Source organism: Lithobates pipiens, unplaced genomic scaffold (genome assembly GCF_037356315.1).
Source record: "Lithobates pipiens isolate NorthernLeopardFrog02 unplaced genomic scaffold, aLitPip1_a1.2 Scaffold_13, whole genome shotgun sequence".
NCBI classification, from domain to species: Eukaryota; Metazoa; Chordata; class Amphibia; order Anura; family Ranidae; genus Lithobates; species Lithobates pipiens.
The window spans coordinates 412,068,321-412,089,069 of NW_027507718.1; the positions used below are offsets into that span (position 1 = coordinate 412,068,321).

General features: G+C 42.8%; 1 protein-coding gene across 2 annotated transcripts in view; it reads left to right on the top strand.

Moving 5' to 3' along the window:
* NFXL1 (nuclear transcription factor, X-box binding like 1) overlaps nt 1-20,749 on the top strand; it is a 149,926-nt gene that overhangs the window by 56,445 nt on the left and 72,732 nt on the right. For both annotated transcript variants that reach the window (XM_077477531.1, XM_077477532.1), the window contains exons 12-15: nt 6,450-6,540; nt 16,255-16,375; nt 16,467-16,626; nt 19,946-20,037. In XM_077477531.1, the coding sequence (XP_077333657.1) occupies nt 6,450-6,540; nt 16,255-16,375; nt 16,467-16,626; nt 19,946-20,037 (464 nt within the window). The remainder of the gene's footprint in view (nt 1-6,449; nt 6,541-16,254; nt 16,376-16,466; nt 16,627-19,945; nt 20,038-20,749) is intronic.

Genomic DNA, 20,749 nt, shown 5'->3' on the forward strand with positions numbered 1-20,749 from the left:
GTCATTGCATATACACAATATCAGTGAAGTATAAAAAAAACACATAATGTATCTTGAAAAAAGGAATACATTTTTGAGTATTTTAATACATAAATTTGATATGACCAATTTTATCAATGTGTACATCAAAACCCATGTTTCTTAAGAAAACATCACAGGACACGGAATTTTGATATTGATACATATTGTTGGATTATGCTGCTGCCTTCATTGAAAAAGCCAGGAATCCCTGCCCAGGGATAACTACTCTCAGTTAAACCTCAGTTTTCAGCTATAGCACTTGGGGTTGGATATACATCCCTGTGCCTTTCTGCTAGATATCTCTCTCGTGGGCATTGTTCCATAAATCCTGACCTGCACCCTTCATCTCTAGTGGGGCCAAGATGAGCTCTTCCTGGGTCTGTCAATATGGTCAACAGGCCATAAGGAACTGTGTCAATACCCCCAACATATTCCCTCCTCACTGCCTGACAAAACCTGTGGATTGCTTTTCAGGGGGCCAGCAGGGGCTGTTGCCAGCCTTAACCTAGTCTTACCCCAGCTAAAGGTGACAGGCCAGGAACCAGTGACACCTTTAGAAAAAAATTACTTGGGTTGCACCGATACCTGTTTTTTGAGAGCTAGTACCAATACTTTTGCTCAAGTACCAGCCGTTGCCTATTACGGAACACCTATGCGGTGCAATTTGAGCTTCTACAAAATGAATAAGCTCAAATCGCATTGCAAAGAAACCTAAGTGATTTGAACAGGAATGCAGTGAAATTCCTGTCCAAATCCGGTGTGGTTTGTCAGGCAGTGTGTGGTGACTTGAGGGCGGGGGGGGGGGGGGGGGGTGCAGTATAAGCTGGTAGTAGAGTGTTCGGTGATTGAGTGAGGGGTGAGTTGAGGTGACTGGTAGAGGTGCAGTGTAATATAGGTGACCGTGTGACCTTAAAACCACCGCACCGGACACTCACATGACACCAGGCGGAGTGGACACAATGTTTTACGTAACCCAAATATTTCAAGCGATATACTTTTAGTGAATTGAGCCTATTGCGTCTCATTCCTTGGTTAAAGCATTTGATGAGGTTGTCGCACACATTTCTTCCCTTTGTCTTAACTTGGTCTTGTCTGACTTAATCTTTTGTCTTAATCCCAAATATCCTAAAGGAAATGGTGCTTGATTTTTTGGGATATTGTTCAAACTGTTTTATCTGAAGTCTACAGCTTCATTTTGCGTTGACAGTCTGATTCCCTGTTTGTTCTACAAGGGTTCTCATAAGGGTCAGGCTGCTTCCCAATCCATTATGTATAGGTGGATTTGTCAGCTTATTGCCAGACCTATTGTTGTAGAGGGCAAGGATCCCCCCTTTCCACCAGGAACGTCAATGCTTTTTCGGCATCAAGCTCCTGTTAATTTTTTTTTTTCTAGGCTTCCATCTTCTTTTCACCCGTTTTACTAAGGTAGATGTTCACGCCTCTGTGGTCATCCATTTTGGGCAGAAGCTTAGCTGAACTAGGAGAGTTATGTCTGGGTGGGAATTCCTATCTTTTATTTCCCCAGTGTCCATTTACCTTAGTGTTACCCAAGACCCCTACATTCACTATATCTGTTTTCCCACAGTACACATAACATGGAAATGCAATAATTTTAGTAATTATAAACTCCTAAACCAAAAAACATAATTATCTCTCTGCACTGTGGTGAAATGGCTGCTGGCACAAATAAGTAATATACCGAACTTAGAACTGTACATCAGAAAAGAGATATATATATATATATATATATATATATATATATATATATATATATATATACACACACACACACACACACACACACACACACACACACACACACACACACACACACACACACACACACACACACACACACTAAATGAAAAAAATTGAATATGAAACGCAATCGCATATATTTTATATATCCCACTCAGTGATAAGAGGGAGATATATTCATAGATGAAAGTCCCATAGCAAAATAAAGTAAACAAAAAAAACTTTAATGTAAACAGTCCAGTGTGATAATGTGCAACTGCACAATAAAGGTGAAGAATGGCAGTCCAAGGAAGTGCTCCATAACCTTCCACTGAACCCCTGTGAAATGGACACTTATCAGAAAGGATGGCTGCCGTTACAGCACCAAACACGTATTCAGAGCAATACGCATCAAACTCAGCATGTATTGTACAGAATTCCCCCAAGGCTCTGTTTTATCAGGTGATGGATTAGGGCAGTGGAAGAAGGGGAGGGTCAGAGAAGACAGGATCAAACAGCCTTTTTACACAATATGCAGTATTAACCCTTAGGTTCCACAGTGAGTAGAGCAAGAATGCTTTACTGCATATACAGACTGATTTTACTGTTGTGGGTTTAGTAACACTTTAAGGTGGCAGCAAATAACAATAACAAAGTCCTCTGTGTCCTGGGATATACTCCAAGAAAAGGTTTCTACAGCTTTCTGTGTGTAGTTTGTACTAAATATTTAACTAGGGGCAGCATTATATGCTCATTACATACCGGTTTGCAGGTTCTACTTGCTGTTTTGCAGTGCTCAAACAGTGGTTGAACAAGGAGACTAGGTGACTATACTGTAAAACATTGCTTCTTTTTTACTAGCTAGCCTACAAATCTATATATTGAACACAATAGCTAAATATAGAAAATAGGAAGTTCACATAATTTTAAGTTAAAATAATGAGCTCACTACTGATTTCCTCTTAGATCATGGGTGCTCAACCTGTGGCCCTCCAGGTGTTGCCAAACTACAATTCCCATCATGCCTCTGCCTTTGAGAGTCATGCTTGTAACTATCAGCCTTGCAATGTCTCATGGGGTTTGTTGTAGTTCCGCTACAGCTGGAGGGCCACAGGTTGAGCATCCATGTCTAAGCCCTTGTACACATTGTCGGTGATTCTGACGGAATGTGTCCGATCGGACTGTTTTGTCGGATATTCCGACTGTGTGTGGTCTACATCGGACTGTTTCCGTCGGAGTATCCGACGGATCAAGTTTTCCAACTTGTTGGTAAAATTTTCCCACAAAATGCTCCGATCAAGCATACTCTGATCATGTGTAGAGAATTCCGATCGGACAAAGTGCCATGCATGCTCAGATCAAATTCCTACACCAAAGCTATTGGCTACTAGCGTGAACGTAGTCCTGTCGTAATGAAATAACGTAATCCCGTCGGATTTTCCGACAACTTTGTCTGACCGTGTGTATGCAACAGTTTCGGACAAAATCCGTCGGACAAAATCCGACGGATTTGGTTGTCGGAATCTCCGACCGTGTGTACAAGGGCTTAGATCAATGGCAGTTGTCTGTTTAAAAGCTGCTTGTAGTAAACAGGCCTTTTGTGGTGAAGTATGTTTCCTTAAAGTGCAGAAGAATGTACCACTTGGTGCACAGTTTTCCCTAAAGCTGGGCATACACGCTGTCTGTTCAGCAGATGCCAGTCTATAGACTGGTTTCTGTCAAATGGTCCTGCTGAAAAAACCGAATTCGATCAGTGCTTGCGGCCAATGGCCCATTCTGCCAGAATACATTAGCGCAGTGGAAGAGATCCCTGCTTCCACATCACTTGTGTGGATGTGGGGATATGAGAGCATTTTTTCATTCAATCCACTGGTTAATTGGGAGGGGGGGGGGGGGGGTGATTAACACGTATACCCTCGTTAATGCTGTTAAAAAAAAAACAAAAAAAAACAAGCTTTCGATTTCAAAAGAAGTCAGACCAGATGAATGCAATATACTACTGGAAGTTTCTTTCACACTGTGAAACTGTGAAAATGTAAAAGGTGTTTGTTTTTTTTTTTTTTGTGTTCAAAGGCCAATTTTATGTTTCTGCAGTACACGTGAATAGATACATCTATTTATATATGATGCTACCAACATTGCACAAATTTTTATATTTTTTAGATTCGCTTTTTGTCATTTGTTTATGTTTCAAGCATTTGGGAATGATGAGGGAGGTGTATAGGCAATTTACAGGGCATAGGAGTAGGAGGACCTCATCGGAGGGATGCTAAAACAGGTGTCGGCAGGAAACTGCAGGCTCTAAATTTAGGCCCCTTTCACACTGGGGCGGTGGGTTCGCTGGCGGTAAATCGGCGCTATTTTTAGCGGTGCTTTGCCGTCAATTTTGCTGCACTGTTCGGCAGCTAGCGGAGGATTTTACCCCCCGCTAGTGGCCAAGAAAGGGTTAAAACCACCGCAAAGCGATGCTGCGGCAGCGCTATGCCGGCAGTATAGCTGCACTTCCCCATTGATTTCAATGGGCAGGAGGGGTGTATATACTGCTCCAAAGATGCTGCTAGCAGGACTTTTTTTTTTTTTTTTTTTTTTTTTTTTACCGTCCCACTAGCACACCACTCCAGTCTGAAAGCCTTTGGGGCTTTCACACTGGAGAGACAGCGGCGGCTCCTTCAGGGTGCTTTTCAGGCGCTATTTTTAGCATTGTAGTGCCTGCAAAGCTCCCCAGTGTGAAAGGGGTCTTGGTGGTCCACACATTTTGTGATTTGCCTGATCGGCTTGACAAAATTACAGATATTTTGAGAGATACAGTGGTTTCTGTAAATGCATTTTATTGGTGTGTTTAACTGTTTAGAAGGCTCTTAAGAAGGTAAACAATTTATAGTGACTGTTGCATTAAGCGCTGAATGTTGCAGATTACACGTACTATCAATGTTTTATTATGACACAATGTTGTGGTATCCAAACTGTGAATAGATAACAAAGTAAATTGTTTAGAGATGAGAAAAATTATAGCTTTTCATTTTCCGTTTCTGGAGGAGATGAGGCATTCCTCAGGTCTGATAATCCGCTTTGTCTCGTCTAGCTTTTATTAAAGTTTCCAAAATCTATATAATTTATAAGCCTAGTCTAAAAGAATGCCAGTTTTCATGCAATGAAATGATATTCAGACACATCAGGGTAAGAAAGTGACATAAACTGAATAACATTTAATAATGTTACTTTTGCATTTTTAACCACTTCCCGCCCATCATATAGTAAAATAATGGGGGGCGGGATGCACTCTTTCTGGGATGCCACCATATGATGGCGTCCCAGAACCACCGCTCTCTCTCTAGCACCCACGGAGGCGCGCAGAAATCACGGTCCTAGGAACACGGTGCAACCCTGATCTCGGTAAAGAGCGGATGATGCAACTCTACTCATGTGATCGGCTTTGTCCAATCACAGCTGGTCTCATGTAAACACGGAAGTGCCATCGGCTCTCCTTGGCTCACACTGACAGAGTTGTGTGGCCAGGAGAGCTGATCAACAGCATCTCCTCGCAGGGGAGACTGTACAGGTAATCAGGGCACTGATCATCAGCCCCATCAGTAACACCAATCAGTAGCCATTAATGATGCCCAAAAGTGCCACCTCAACCAGTGAAGGAGAGAAATTACTTATTTACAAAATGTACAGACAGAAACAAAGAAAAACCTTTTCTTTGCTAAAAAAAAACAAAACAAAAAAAAACTGAGCAGTGATTATATACTACCAATAGAAAACTCAAAAAAAAATTATGAAAATGTAATGGGGTACAATGTCACAATTGTCATTCAAAATGTGACCGTGCTGCAAATTGGCCTGGGCATGAAGGGGGTGAAAGTGCCCAGTAGACAAGTGGTATAGTGTAATTGTGTGAATAATATGTATGTGTAAAGAGACTTTATCCATTTATGACCAAGTCTCTTTAAAACGTATATCTGCCTTCACTGTGCCCCCCCACTTCTCCCCCGCTATTCCCTTGGATTTTTTGGGGAAATCACTAGTACTTCTGGTTATGGGGGGGCATATGACCTTTCTCCAGAATGCAATGCTTGGGCCTCAGCCGCTAATCACTAGACCAGTACATGGTCACATGAGGTGAGGGAGGTTGTCATCAAACCCTTGGAACTCTGAAACCATCTGATCTGATAAAGGCATTACTAGGGTTTGGATTCCCAGCTCTGATGGAGAAACAGATGTGGATAAGCACATTGAATGTAAGTATAGGGGGATCGGGGGGAGGAACATTCTGCATGGGCAAGGTGACAGTCAATTTTAATAGTTACACTTGTCAGTGTGAGTGGTGTTGCACTTTTTTTTTTTTCTTTAACTCCCATGTATATGAAATGAGTTAGATTGTGAATGCACACTGGTGTATATAGCCACTGCTCCTTACCATGACGTAGTTGAAAAACGGCATGATCTGCTGAAGAACATTTTATTTTTTGGCTAGTAGACCACATTCTGTATATTTACCATCATGTGGTAGAGTGGATGTATATGGACACATGATGCTTGATGATTATTTTTAGTTATCAGAAGATCTTATTGTAGCTATTTTGGGCTCATGGGCCATCCAGTGGCCTTTTGATGCTTTCACAGATACTGTTTTATAAGCTCATGTGTTATACGTTAGATAAAACGAAATATTTGTTCCTTGTACATAGTGTTGCACCGGAAACTGCCCGCCCTGTGACCAGCAATGTGGACGTACCCTGGGATGCAGAAATCATAAGTGTCCTTCGGTGTGCCATAGAGGTAAGAAAAGATATAAAGAGAACGTACATGTTTTATTCTTTTGGTAATTTTACTTATTTTCTAAGAGCTAACACATTTTGGAGAACATTACAGAAAACCTTGAACCATTTAGATCAGTCCCTAAAGGAGCATATTCTGTAATGTCCTTACCACAACCATGAGTCCACACAATAAAGCCAGTTTGAGTGGATGACAGCAAAACAAATAGAACGTGTTTTGGGATTTGAGGGAACTGGAGCTCTTTGAGGAAACCCACACAGACATGGGGGAGGAAACTGAAGGATAAGAGTATGTTCCTATTTAAATTTAAGCTGATTACCCTTGATCTGGAGAAGCCACAGACCTTGATAGGAAGTCAGATTTACCCTATTTGAAACCCAGTGTGCTGTTGTTACTGTCCCTGAAATATAAACTTGCAGAATGCTGGCTGAGACTCATTCAGTCGCAAAAAAAATGTCAGGAACAGTTTGGTCACTCCAACTGTTCTGTTTTAATTTTTTTTTTTTACTCAGTCGCTCCTGTTAGAAAAAAAAAGGAAAGCTATATATATATATATTTATTTATTTTTTAACACCGCTGGGACTTGGGCGGGGGAGTTAAAGCCTGTGCCATTGGGCATACTGTGCATGTGTGCACAATTTGCCAGTATCTGGCACACAGGCTGGGTCTTATGGTTCTGCCTCTCTAGCTCTATATAGCACAGCGATCCTATGAATTTGCTTGGGTGTCCACTGTCTACAGTGACTGGACACAGAAGGCTTCTGTCCTGCGACATTTCCCCTAACAGAACTGATTATGATAACCCAGACTGCTGTTCCCAGTACCCCCTTCTGAGACCTTCTTGATCCCTTCTGGGGTGACCTCCACCTGCTCCTGTCAGTTTAGAAGGGAGTTTTTCAATCACTAAGGACTCAAAGGACACCTCCCCTTTCATAATACATTAAGCGAAGGAACATTTTCCAACAAGCTGGTTCAAGAGAAGTCGGTCATGAGATCAGCTTCTCAATAGTGGGAACGGCCATAGATGGATCAAACAAGGCTTGACAAGGCCCAGGTCACCACGGTGACCAGAAATCAAGTCCTGGCGCTCCTGCCAGCCCATCCACTGCTGCCAGTGACACCAGACATGACCTCAGGTAGCCGCCCACTGAGCTCCTCACCTACTCTCTTCTTCCCTTGCGCGGGGTGAACGATGATTGGGCAGGCTGTCAGCCTCTCCCCTCTCCATTGACTGGAGCTTCCTGCCCCCTTTTGACCCTTCCCCTAATTTGGAGGCGAGCTGGGGATGGCGGTTTCCATGATTGGCTGGCCAGCAAATGAACAAGAGTGGCACATGGAGGAACTGTCAGTGAGCCCTGTCTATGGCAAAGAGTGACCTGGCTGGGCCCTGCAGGGAGGGTAGTCTGAGGTGGGGCATGGGGGCTAGTTTAACTCTATTCCTCAGGTGAAAGGAGACACACCCCAGGGTCCCCACCAACAGAAACAGAGGAGGAAGAACTGTGTATGAGGTGGGAGAGACTTTATGAGATGAATGCATGGGGGAGAGGAGTACACTGTGCGAGAGGAGTATATGGGGGTGGGGGGGGGGGCACTGTGTGTGAGAGCAGTATATGAGGGGAAGGGGGACACTGTGAGAGGAATGTATTGGGGGGGCACTGTGTGACAGGATGGGCAATAGGTGTTTCCTGCCTGATGTGTTCTGCAATTTTAGGACGTAGCATAGAGGCTCCTAGATTCAAAGCAAATTTGTCAAGCCCTGGGTTAAACCTAAACCTACGCACTGATCATGAGTTCTTGAGGGTTGTTTCTACCAATTGAGTGCATGTCAGCCAAATATGCTGTTTGGGGATCATTTAAAACAGGATTACATGAGACGTTGCAATTTTAGGTGGAGAGGTCTGATCCTTTTTTGGTTAGAGCTCAGTCTCACAATCTGGCCTCTCTGTGATGGGCTAATAGCATAATTCCAGCCTGGAGTAAAAACATTTATCAACTCTTACCCAATTTTTGCATTGGTTTGAGGAACAACGCATTTATTTTGATGTCTTTTTTTAAAACCGTGTTTATGAAGAACAGCCTGCAAGTTTTAGGTCATTTTTAAAGTCTGTATTACGATTTTATTTATCATCTTGTTAACACATTTGTATAGCTAATTGTGCTACCGTGTCTCCCTGAAAATAAGCCAAGGTTAATTTTGGCAACAAAAGACCCAGTAGGACTTATTTTTAGGGTAGGGCTTGACATGTGCTGTCTTCTCTCCCCATCTCCCTCCTTGCCTGCCTGGGGGGGTGCTGACATCCCCGCTGCCAGCTGGGAAAAGAGGAGTACAGGGGGAGGATCAGCTGAGCAGCACCATACAGAAGGCATTTATCACACATATATTACAGCAACATACACAGTTTTTACATTTATATAATATTTTAAGTGTAGTGCATTTTAGGATTTAACAATCACTTTAAACTAGGGCTTATTTTTGAGATAGGGCTTATATTGCAGCCCTCCCCAAAAATCACAGTAGGGATTATTTTCAGGTTAGGGCTTTTCTTTGGGTAAACAGGGTAGTACCACAGCGTGGCAGTAATCAAAACAAGAAAACAAATTGAGCGTATAAAGAACAGCTAATGATTTACGCTGCTAAACTTGAAAGAAACATTGCTTCAAAGAAATGAGAAAATCATTCTTGAGAGAGAAATAATGACCTTATTTATGGCACTGTCACTATTGGAATGCCCAGCACTTTATATCCCGATCATTTGAAAGGTTATGATGAACGCCAAGATTCTTTATGAGCTTTTCTGTGCCTTTTTCTTTCATTTGCATTTCAAATATAATGTAACTAATAATAGGATCTATTCTAAAGGTCACTCGGATAAGCGCTCTGATAAAACACAAAATGAAAGTCCTGCTGTCTGTGTGGTATTTTTCCTAGAATGAGTTTCTGATCACTCGCTTACTGACATTCCGCTGATCAGATTAAAAACCTGCAGATAGAAAATGGCAGATTGCTTTATAAGTTTACAGCCGCTCTGCAGTCCAAGGTTATCAGTGGGACCTGCATCTTCATATATAAGATATTACTACACAGCAGCTAATGTTTAGCATCCATAAGATTTTAGTTGCTGATTTATTATAATATAAAAGAATAGTTATGTGAATCTCGGCTAACAGTTGAAAGGGAAATGTACTCTGTTAAAAGCTTGAAATAAATGGAAAATAACTGAAGGAAATTGAAGGCAAAGATAGTGCTACAGCAATACATTTTAATGGTTACATTTTAAATTGGACTAAAGCCCAATACAGGACGGTTTCCGACATTCAGCCATGTGTATGGGAACCGGTCTGACAGAAGCCAACTGGCTCTCGATCAGCGCTCTTACCCAATGGAGCAAGAGCACTGACTGGACTGTTCTGGCGGTGGCACAATAGAACACAATAGATCCGCAGGGGAGATTGATGTACTAACATCGGATCGTTGGTAAAGCGGCTCCGACCAGAGCTGACCATTTTTTTTTTTTTTCATTTAACCCGCTGGTACACGGTGTGTACCAGGCTTAGCACCTAAAATTTCCTGTTAATATTAATGCTATTTGTACCTCCAGGGCTGATGTTGACAGCTGTAAGTTTCTGTGAACTTTAGAAGGGCCAAACGTTGCAAGCTGTGCCCAGAAAAAAAAGAGGAAAATTACTTCTCATTGGCCTGTTGGCACCCTGCAGCTGTTTTTTTGCTAGTGGTATCCATCTTGTTGGAGGAGCAGGGCTTTCTTTTACATATAAGAGCTTCCTCCCTGATGACTGGTGTCCTAATAAGAAAAAGTAGGGGATGGTATTTAAGAAGCAGCAATAGAAGTTCAGAAAGCACATATTCACAGAATGGATACAGTGAGGGGAAAAGGGTATTTGATCCCCTGCTGATTTTGTACGTTTGCCCACTGACAAAGAAATGATCAGTCTATAATTTCAATGATAGGTTTATTTTAACAGAATAACATCCAAAATATCCAGAAAAACACATTTAAAAAAAAGTTATAAATTGATTTCTGTTTTAATGAGTGAAATAAGTATTTGACCCCTTTGCAAGACATGACATGACATTTCTTTTTATTGGCCAACAGGTTCGCACGCATCTCAGGAGGGATTTTGTCTCACTCCTCTTTACATATCCTCTCCAATTCCTTAAGGTTTTGAGGTTGATGTTTGGTAACTGGAACCTTCAGCTCCTTACACATATTTTGGTACTCATGGTTCCCTCAATGAACTGTAGCTCCCCAGTGCTGGCAGCACTCATGCAGCCCCAGACCATGACACTCCCACCACCATGCTTGACTGTAGGCAAGACACACTTGTCTTTGTACTCCTCACCTGGTTGCTGCCACACACACTTGACACCATCTGAACCAAAAAAAGTTAATCTTGGTCTCATCAGACCACAGGACAGTTCCAGTATTCCATGTCCTTAGTCTGCCTGTCTTAAGCAAACTGTTTGCGGGCTTTCTTGTGTATCATCTTTAGAAGAGGCTTCCTTCTGGGACGATGGCCATGCAGACCAATTTGATGCAGTGTGTGTCTGAGCACTGACAGGCTGACCCCTCCAGCCTCTGCAGCAATGCTGGCAGCACTTATACATCTATTTCCCAAAGACAATCTCTGGATATGGTGCTGAGCACGTGCACTTCTTTGGTCGACCATGGCGAGGCCTGGTCTGAGTGGAACCTGTCTTGTTAAACCATTGTATGGTCTTGGCCAGGACGATTTAGCTTCAGCCTTTGCTGGTTTTGAAGGAAAACTAGCCAACATAATTGCGTCTGTCTCCCAGTCCAGGAAAAAAATGCAGAAGGTCCCCTTTTCCCCCTCCTGACCTTCCAGTATTGGAAAAGGAATGGGCAGATGACATTGAGGGGAAGAAGAGCAGGCAGATGACTCCTTCTCAGCCTCGCAATCCCAAAAACTGCTAGTCCAATCCCTTATGGATCCCTTACGGAATTGGTCCGTTCTGCATTCAAGTTGCCCCCAGTGGAGGTGGCTAAGGACCCCTTTTCTTCTTTGGGTTATTTGAGGCCTCCACAGGGCCCACATGCTTTCCCTTTACACCCACTAACTGGAGCACCTAATATATGCAGACTGGGATCACCCAGATAGGTATTTTGTTCCTCCTGGAAGATTTTCTCTTCTTTATCCCATGGAGAAAAAGTTCATTAAGCAATGGAGTTTTCCAGCAGTGGATGCTGCTATTTCTTCTGTGAATAGGAATCTTGTCCAGTAGACAATGTCCAAGTTTTCAAAGATCCAGCCGACAAGAAGCTGGAATCTTTACTTAACCACTTGCTTACTGGGCACTTAAACCCCCCTCAGTCCCAGACCAATTTTCAGCTTTCAGCGCTGATGCACTTTGAATGACAATTGCGCGGGCATACAACACTGTACCCAAATGAAATTTTTATCATCTTTTTCCCACAAATAGAGCTTTCTTTTGGTGGTATTTAGTTACAGCTGGGAGTTTTATTTTTTGCTAAACAAACAAAAAAAGATGCAAAAAAACAAAAACAAACATGTTTTAATAGTTTGTTATAAAATTTTGCAAACGGGTCATTTTTCTCCTTCATTGAAGTGCGCTGATTAGGCGGCACTGATGGGCTGCATTGGTGGGCACTGATGGGCTGCATTGGTGGGCACTGATGGGCTGCATTGGTGGGCACTGATGGGCTGCATTGGTGGGCACTGATAGGCTGCATTGGTGGGCACTGATAGGCTGCATTGGTGGGCACTGATAGGCTGCACTGGTGGGCACTGATAGGCATAGTCAAGGCGGCACTAATAGGCACAGATAAGGCGGCACCGATGGGCACAGATAAGGCGGCACTGATGGGCAAAGATGGGCACAGATAAGATGGCACGGATGGGTGGCACGGATGGGTGGCACGGATGGGCACTGATAGGTACCACTGATAGATGGGACTGATAGGTGGCTCTGATAGATGGCACTGCTGGGCACTGATGGGCGGCACTGCTGGGCACTGATGGGCGGCACTGCTGGGCACTGATGGGCGGCACTGGAGTGCAGCACCTTTGAGGCAGATTATGGGCACTGTGGGTGGCACTGTGGGCACTGCTGGGTGGCACTGTGGGCACTGCTGGGTGGCACTATGGGCACTGCTGGGTGGCACTGACGGGGGCACTAACTTTTTATTAGGGTGGCACTGCAGGGGGCAGGTGGGCACTGGCAGGGGGCAGGTGGGCACTGGCAGGGGGCAGGTGGGCGCTTGCATTGCTGGCCATGATCGGGACTGATGTCCCGATCACGGCCGCCGGTGATCGGCTTTTTTTTTTTCTCCTCACGCTGTCAGCGCGAGGAGGAATACTAGCCGATTACCGGCTCCGTTATGTCACCTGATCTGCTGTCATTGGCTGACAGCTGATCACGTGATAAGGGGTCGGGATCGACCCCTTGCACGGATCGGTGATCAGGCGAGCCTCGTGGACTCCCCGATCACAGAGCGCACGCAGGCTGCTCGTACACGGGACGACGTCAATAGACGTTGTCCCGGAAAAGGAGATCCGCGCTGCAGCCGTCAATTGACTATAGCGCGGATCTCAAGTGGTTAAAGCCTCCTTTTCTATAGCTGGTTCAGCAGTGCAACCTGCAGTAGCAGCGATGGGGGTTTGTCAGTCCTTAAAAGACCAGCTCAATCAAACAGGTCATTAAAGGTGTCCCTCCTTAAGGGGAAGCTGCTTGCGAGTTAGCAGAGCTGCCAAAGGCCTTGTTTTGTGTTTGATGTTTTTAAAGATTCTATTCAACAGGTGTCATGCTTTGCCTTCTTATCTGTGCATATGCACAGAATTCTTTGGTTGAAGCATTGGTCAGCTGAATTGCCATGCAAAAAGCTATTGGCAAGTTTTCCTTTTCAATGGGAATGGTTGTTCGGAGACAATTTGGATAAGTATATCCGAAGAAATTGAGGTGGTAAGAGTGCCCTTTTACTGGTTAAAAGAAGGAGTAGGCGTCCTTCATTTAAACTTTTTTTAAAAATGAAGGTCAGGGCTATAAGAGATCTGGCCCGTGTGGTCAAGGGAAAGAAGGATCCTTCCATTCGCCTTGAGGTTGCTAGGGAAAATTTTGGCTTTGTTCAAAGTTATTCCCTATGCCCAATTTCATTGGAGACTGTTGCAAAACAGTATTCTGTCTGTTTGGAACAAGAGGATCCAAGCCTTGGACTACACAATGTATCTGTCCTCAAAGGTGCTCCAGAATCTCAATTGGTGGTTGATAGCCAGAAATTTGCAAAAGGGGGAAATCCTTTGACGGTAGCCTGGAAGGTAGTTACTATGGATGCCAGCCTATTGGGTTGGGGGGGGGGAGGGGGGTGGTTCTGGAGAAGGCCACTGTCCAGGGGAAGTGGTCAGAGCCTGAAAAAGCCTTGCCCATCGACATTCTAGAGATTCGGGCAGCACGTCTGGCTATAATATCCTGGACTTTCAGGTTGCAGGGTTGTCCTCTGTCAGAATACAATCCAACAATGCCATAGCAGTGGCTTACATCAACCACCAAGGGGGTACCAGGAGTCAGGCGACCCAGAATGAGGTGGACCATACTCTGACATGGGCAGAGAAGCATTTGCCTTTTCTGTCAGCAGTCTTCTTTCCAGTGGAGTGGAGAAGTGGCAGGTGGACTTTTTGAGCCGCAATGGTCCCTGCATCCGGAGGTTTTTTTTCTTTTTTCTTTTTTTAAGCGGCGCTTTACCATCAATTTCGCAGTGCCTTTTGGCAGCTAGCTGGGTGCTTTTATTTTTTTTTTGAGTCCTGCCAGTGCAACGCTCCAGTGTGAAAGCCCTCAGGCTTTCACATTAGGGAGACAGCAGTGGCTCTTTCAGGGAGCTTTGCAGGCTCTATTTTTAGCGATGTAGTGCCTGCAAAGCACCCCAATGTGAAAGGGGTCTAATGGCTGTGTGTTGAGTTATTTTGAGAGGACAGCAAATTTACACTGCTGTATACTCACTACTTTACGTTGTAGCAAAGTGTAGTTTCTTCAGTGTGGTCACATGAAAAGATATAATAAAATATTTACAAAAATTTGAGGGGTGTACTCACTTTTGTGAGATACTGTATACACAGTGGGGAAAATAATTATTTGATCCCCTGCATATTTTGCAAGTTTCTCTGATTACAAAAAAATTAAGGTTCTATATTTTTTTTTTCATAGATGTATTTTAAATGATGGAGACACAATCTAAACCAAAAATCCAGAAACACATGATACAAATGTTATAAATTGAGTTGCAGTTCAGTGAGTAAAAATTGTATTTAATCCCCAAGCAAAACATGACTTATTTACTTGGTGGACCTTGTTGGCAAGCACAGAGATGAGAAGTTTCTTGTAGTTTAAAGTGGGGTTTCACACACAAAAAAAAAATTAATATTTTTTTTTACTCGCCTCTAAATGGCTGTTGCTAGGGGGTCCCTCATAGTCTGCCTCCTTTAGAGCTTGGGCTGGTGATATCACTTACCCTTTGGTGCAGGAAGGGCTCAGCTCTGCCCCCTCCCTCTTGTCAATCATCCCAGATGATTGCGCGGCCACTCACAACGTGACAGCCACAGCCAAGCGCCCACAGTTACAATGCCGGCGCCACTGAACGGAGGGGGTGATGAGCGGGGATCCGATCCCCCACATCGCTGGACCCTGGGACAGGTAACTGTCCGATTATTATAAGTCAGCAGCTGCAGTATTTGTAGCTGCTGAGTTGTTAATTTTTTTTAAATTATTATTTAATGGGCACACCACTTTAATGACCAGGTTTGCACACATCTGAGGAGGGATTTTGGTTCACTCTTCTTTACAGATCTTCTCTAAATCCTTAAGGTTTCTTGGCCATCTCTTGAAGTTTCAGCTCCCTCCATACATTTTCTATAGGATTAAGGTCTGGAGACTGGCTAGGCCACTCCACGACCTTAATGTGCTTTTTCTTGAGCCACTCCTTAGTTGCCATTTGTATCATGTGTTTTTTCTGGATTTTTGGTTGATAATCTGTGTCTATCATTTAAAATACACCTATGATCAAAATTATAGAACTTCATCTCTTCGTAAGTGGGCTAACTTGCAAAATCTGCAGGGGATCCGTCTTCCTTTTTTTTTAGGTTTGTAATAAAAAAATAAAAAAATCTAGAAATTTTCTAAAATATGAACTTGCTCTGCTACAGACTTGCTTACATTTAGTGGTTACTTCTCTTACCAAATGGCGTTTTTTCGCTTGTAGCGGAATGCTTGTTACTCAAAGTACATGAGCTTCTTTAGGCAGATTGGAGGCAAATTGGCCCCATTAGACTTCAATAGGAATGCTTGAAAATTGCTCAACATATGCGCTTTTGTTATGTTTTCTGGCAAAAAAGCAACTCAACCCCTAGTGCTTTCTATTGGCTAAAATAAAAACGCCTGAAGCTAGAATAAACATGTCAAATGCTTGTAATACGCTTGCAAAATTCTCTAGTAAAAGCACCTAAAAAAAAATCGCTCTGCCCAAGTGTGAACCGAGCCTCAATGAGAGGTCCATGTTATGTAAAAAATGGCTGCATTACATCTTTACCAGTGTTTACTGATAGACATCAGTGCAGACTTTAGCTTTGTGCTTTATTTTGCTATTCTCAAGTTTACTTCTTTAGCACCACACTTTTTTAATGCGGATATTATTGTGGAAAGGGGATTCTATTTTTTCTTTTTAATTATAGGAAGCTGCTACCCTTGTCCAGTGACTGTGGATGTGAAATGTAACTGTGGCAAAACTATGCTGACTGTTCCTTGTGGCAGAGAACGCAGTACTAAACCACCACGCTGCAAGGCTGTGTGCAGGTATATAAAGCTTTCTACCACCATAATACATTTGTATGTAAATAAATTATCGCTGCTAATGTAATAAACATGCATTGTCTTCCTCTTGAAGTCGCCCTTCTACCTGCCATCATGAGACTAGAGAAAAACATAGGTGCCATTTTGGTCCATGTCCGACATGCCGACAGGTTTGTCAGAAAACCTTACAAAAATGCGGTCACCTGTGCCCTGTCCCTTGCCATGATGAAGCTCTAGTGAAACAGAAAGGACTGGTAAGTCATTTACATGTACATAGACCCTTAAACTGCATCTAAAACCTAACTCCTTAGTTTGCTTAAGTAAGATGCAACAAACTGCCATGGCTTTTATAATTACTTCAACGCCGGTAGGTTTAACCCCCCTCATGGCCAGGCCATTTTTTTGTGATATGGCACTGCATTACTTTAACAGATAATTGGTGGTTGTGCAACACTGCACTGCACCCAACTAAAATGTATGCCCCCCCACAAATAGTTTTATTTTGGTGGTATTTGATCGCCTCTGTAACCAAAAAAAGACAATTTTGAAGAAAAAATATTTTTTACTTTCTGGTAAAAAAAAACATCCAGTTTTTAAAAAAAAAAAAATGGAAAAAATAATATTTCTTCATAAATTTAGGTCAATATGTATTGTGCTACATATTTTTGGTAAAAAAAAAATCCCAATAAGCGTATATTGATTGGTTTGCGCAAAAGTTATAGCGTCTAAAAACTATGGGATATATTTATGGAATATTTATTTTTTTACTAGTAATTTCACTGATTAATGACTTGTAACGGGACTGCGACATTGCAGTGGACAAATCGGACACTGACACGTTTGACACTTTTTTGGGGACCAGTGACACTAATACAGTGCCACCGTACTAATGACACTGGCAGGGAAGGGGTTAACATTAGGGGTGATTAAAGGGTTAAATGTGTCTCTAGCGAGTGCTTTCTAACAGTGTTCAAGGTGCTTTTTACTGTGGGAATGCAGAGATCTGTGTTCCTGCTTAGCAGAAACACAGGATCGCTACCTTCCCTACTAACAGAATGGCAATCTGCCTTGTTTACATCGGCAGACTATCGTTCTGCCTCTCTTGGCAACAATCGTCAGGTCCCGGCCGACATCAAGTCTACCAGACCTGCTGATTGGCTCCTGCTGCGTCCAATCACAGTGGGAATGGGTTGCCGGCACCGTGAGTGCATGCCTCAAACCCGGAAGTGCAGGATCACGTACAGGTATGTGATTCTGCAAAGAGGGGAGAGCAGCCTTGCCACCATATATGTACAGTATACAGTCGGCAAGTGGTTAAATAATTGTTTTCCTGTTTGTTTTTTATCATTTGTTGCATTTTAGTGCTTGTTGATTTCCTGTGTATTCCTTGCAGTCACTGCATGTCTACATGCATGCACTCCATCAATGGCTGCATGGCATATCTCAGGGAAGATATCCTCCATTGTATAGTAATATGACATATTTCTTTAATTTGGTAGTTAACTCTTTCAGACTGGACCATTTTGCTGGCTTAAGACCAGACCACTTTTTGCGATTCGGCACTGCGTCGCTTTAACTGACAATTGCGCGGTCGTGCGGCGTGGCTCCCAAACAAAATTGGCGTCCTTTTTTTCCCACAAATAGAGCTTTCTTTTGGTGGTATTTGATCACTCCTGCGGTTTTTATTTTTTGCGCTATAAACAAAAATAAAGCGACAATTTTGAATAAAAAACTCATTATTTTTTACTTTTTGCTATAATATCCCCTAAAAATATATAAAAAAAATATTTTTTTCCTCAGTTTAGGCCGATACGTATTCTTCTACATATTTTTGGTAAAAAAAATCTTAATAAGCGATTGATTGGTTTGCACAAAATTTATAGTGTTTACAAAATAGGGGATAGTTTTATGCCATTTTTATTAATAATTGTTTTTTACTAGTAATGGCGGCGAGCAGTGATTTTTATTGTGACTGCGACATTATGGCGGACACATTGGACATTTTTGACACATTTTTGGGACCATTGTCATTTATACAGCAATCACTGCTATACAAATGCACTGATTACTGTGTAAATAACACTGGCAGTCAAGGGGTTAACCAGGGGGTGGCAGTGTAGGGGTTAAGTGTGTCCTAGGGTCGTGCTACTAACTGTGGGGGGCTGGGCTGTGTGTTAGTGAACACTGATCTCTGCTCCAATCACATAGAGCAGAGATCAGTGTCACTTGTTGCTAGGCAGAACAGGGACATCGGCATCTCCCCGTTCAGCCTCCACGTGAGACGTTCGTGGGAATTCCCTGCGGCGATCGAGTCTGCGGGACCCGTGACCGGGGCACGCACGCGATGGCAGGGCGGCAAATACAAATGGACTTGCCTGTATGCCAATTTGCCTGCCCGTGCCATTCTGCCAACGTACATAGTCGTGCGCCGGTCGGGAAGTGGTTAATTCTCTTCAATAACGGGTACTACACAGTAAAGAAAATGTTAGCAACATAGATCACTAAAGGAATACAATTCCACTGCATGAACGTATTTAAAACTGCCAGTGCAAAACTTTGGTAACACGAGGTTAAAATTCTCCCTCGTATACAGTAGAATATACAAACTCAATACTAGGTGGCGTCAAGAGGGATTCTTGAATGCCAAAGAAGTTAGAACCTCCTGTTAGTTTTTTTATTTACATCAAATCAGTGAAGTTAACATACGATATCCTGGACTGATCTGACACATGCATAGACTCTTAACCAAAGAGCAAATGTCCTGCTTTGTGTTTTTCGTAGGATGCCAACTTGCAGGGCTTTCTTAAAGTATTTTAATGTGTAATATTAAAGCTGTACAGACTGTATTGTGGTGTAGGGTATCCGTAGATATTCAAAAGCAGTAACGGGGTTGCTCATATGTGCCTTTCATAGAACAGGTCATGCTGAGGGACACAAATAGACTGATGAATCCAAGCTTGTGTACAAAACAAGTTGTTTTTTTGGTGTCTAATGTTTCCTAAAGTGGTTGTAAACCCTTACATATACCCAGTGAAGGGACTATCTGCAAGTGATACAAAGATGAAACCAATTCCTCTTTATAAATTGTACCTGTTTGCAGTCTTCATCCATTCAAGGTGCTAAATGTATAAGGTGGTCTGAGTGTTCAGAAAAAAGGGGGGCTGAGAGCTGAAGTTACACTCTGCAGAGCTCAATGAGGAGAGGTCTGAGAGCTGATTGGAGAGAAGGGACACACACCCCTCCACACAGGAACAGAACTGAGGTTGTTCAGCTTGAGGTCCCTCCCTGTCACCATTTTTCTCTTGGTGTCAGGAAAACTTGTCAGAAGTGGTTCATGCTGATAGCAGAGGAATGAAGAAGCAGACAGAAATGACACTTTGTGCTTTTAATGGAGACAAGTACACACTAGAGAGTGATATGCTTTATTCAGATTTCATGTCTGAGGTTGACGATCACTTTAACCTCTTTTATAGACTTAGTTGTGTAACAGCGTAAATTGTACATTTAGAAAGTGATAATTTTGTCATTGTAATCCCTTTTTAAATGACATTTCTTTCTACACCTTCTGGTCAGACCCAGCCAGCCGGTCCTTGGGAGCAGCCCTCTGAACCAGCTTTTATCCAGAAGGCTTTACCATGTCCTCCTTGTCAAGTCCCTATACCAATGTGAGTATAAAGCACACCTTTATTTGTAAAATGATGCAGCTTGTCAGTCGTAAAAACACAGCCTTTGTCTTGAGCCCAAACTGCAGCATCTGTTTCCCCTGTTTATTTATGCAGTAGATCTGTTGATTTTCAGCTTTTTCAGGATGACAACACTGTTCTGCATTAAAATAGCTGCAGTTTTGTCATGATGTGGCCACGGATCTGCAGATGGGCCTCAAGTGAATGGCAGAGATTAATGCCCAAAGCATTTACAAAAGTGTTTTTGTAAGCATTCCTGCTGAAAGTGTTTTAGTTGGTACTAATTCTGGTAAATATAACTTTGCTGGACAGTTCGGTCTTCATGTAAATATGAAGAAAAACCAAAAGCATGTAAAATAAAAAAGGAAGTCATATACTGAATTGCATAACTACGACTATTGGGCCTCCTGCACAGTGGGCATTTTTACAGCTGCTGTTTTGGGCTTCTGACATTTTTTCTACAGCCAGTAAACTCTCCAGCATGTTATCGTATGTTTCCATGCACACACAGGCTGTTATCAGCGTTTCTTAGCAGGGGTATTTGTTGTGAAAACTGTGCTTATGCCGCTATCTGGCATTTAAGAGCGTTTTTGAACCTCAAGCTGTGGGCGTATGGTTTTTGCTAAAAAGAAAACCTTAAAAAACGCAAAGCTGCAACACTCATGTTTTTAACGCAGCATTCTAAATTCAACAC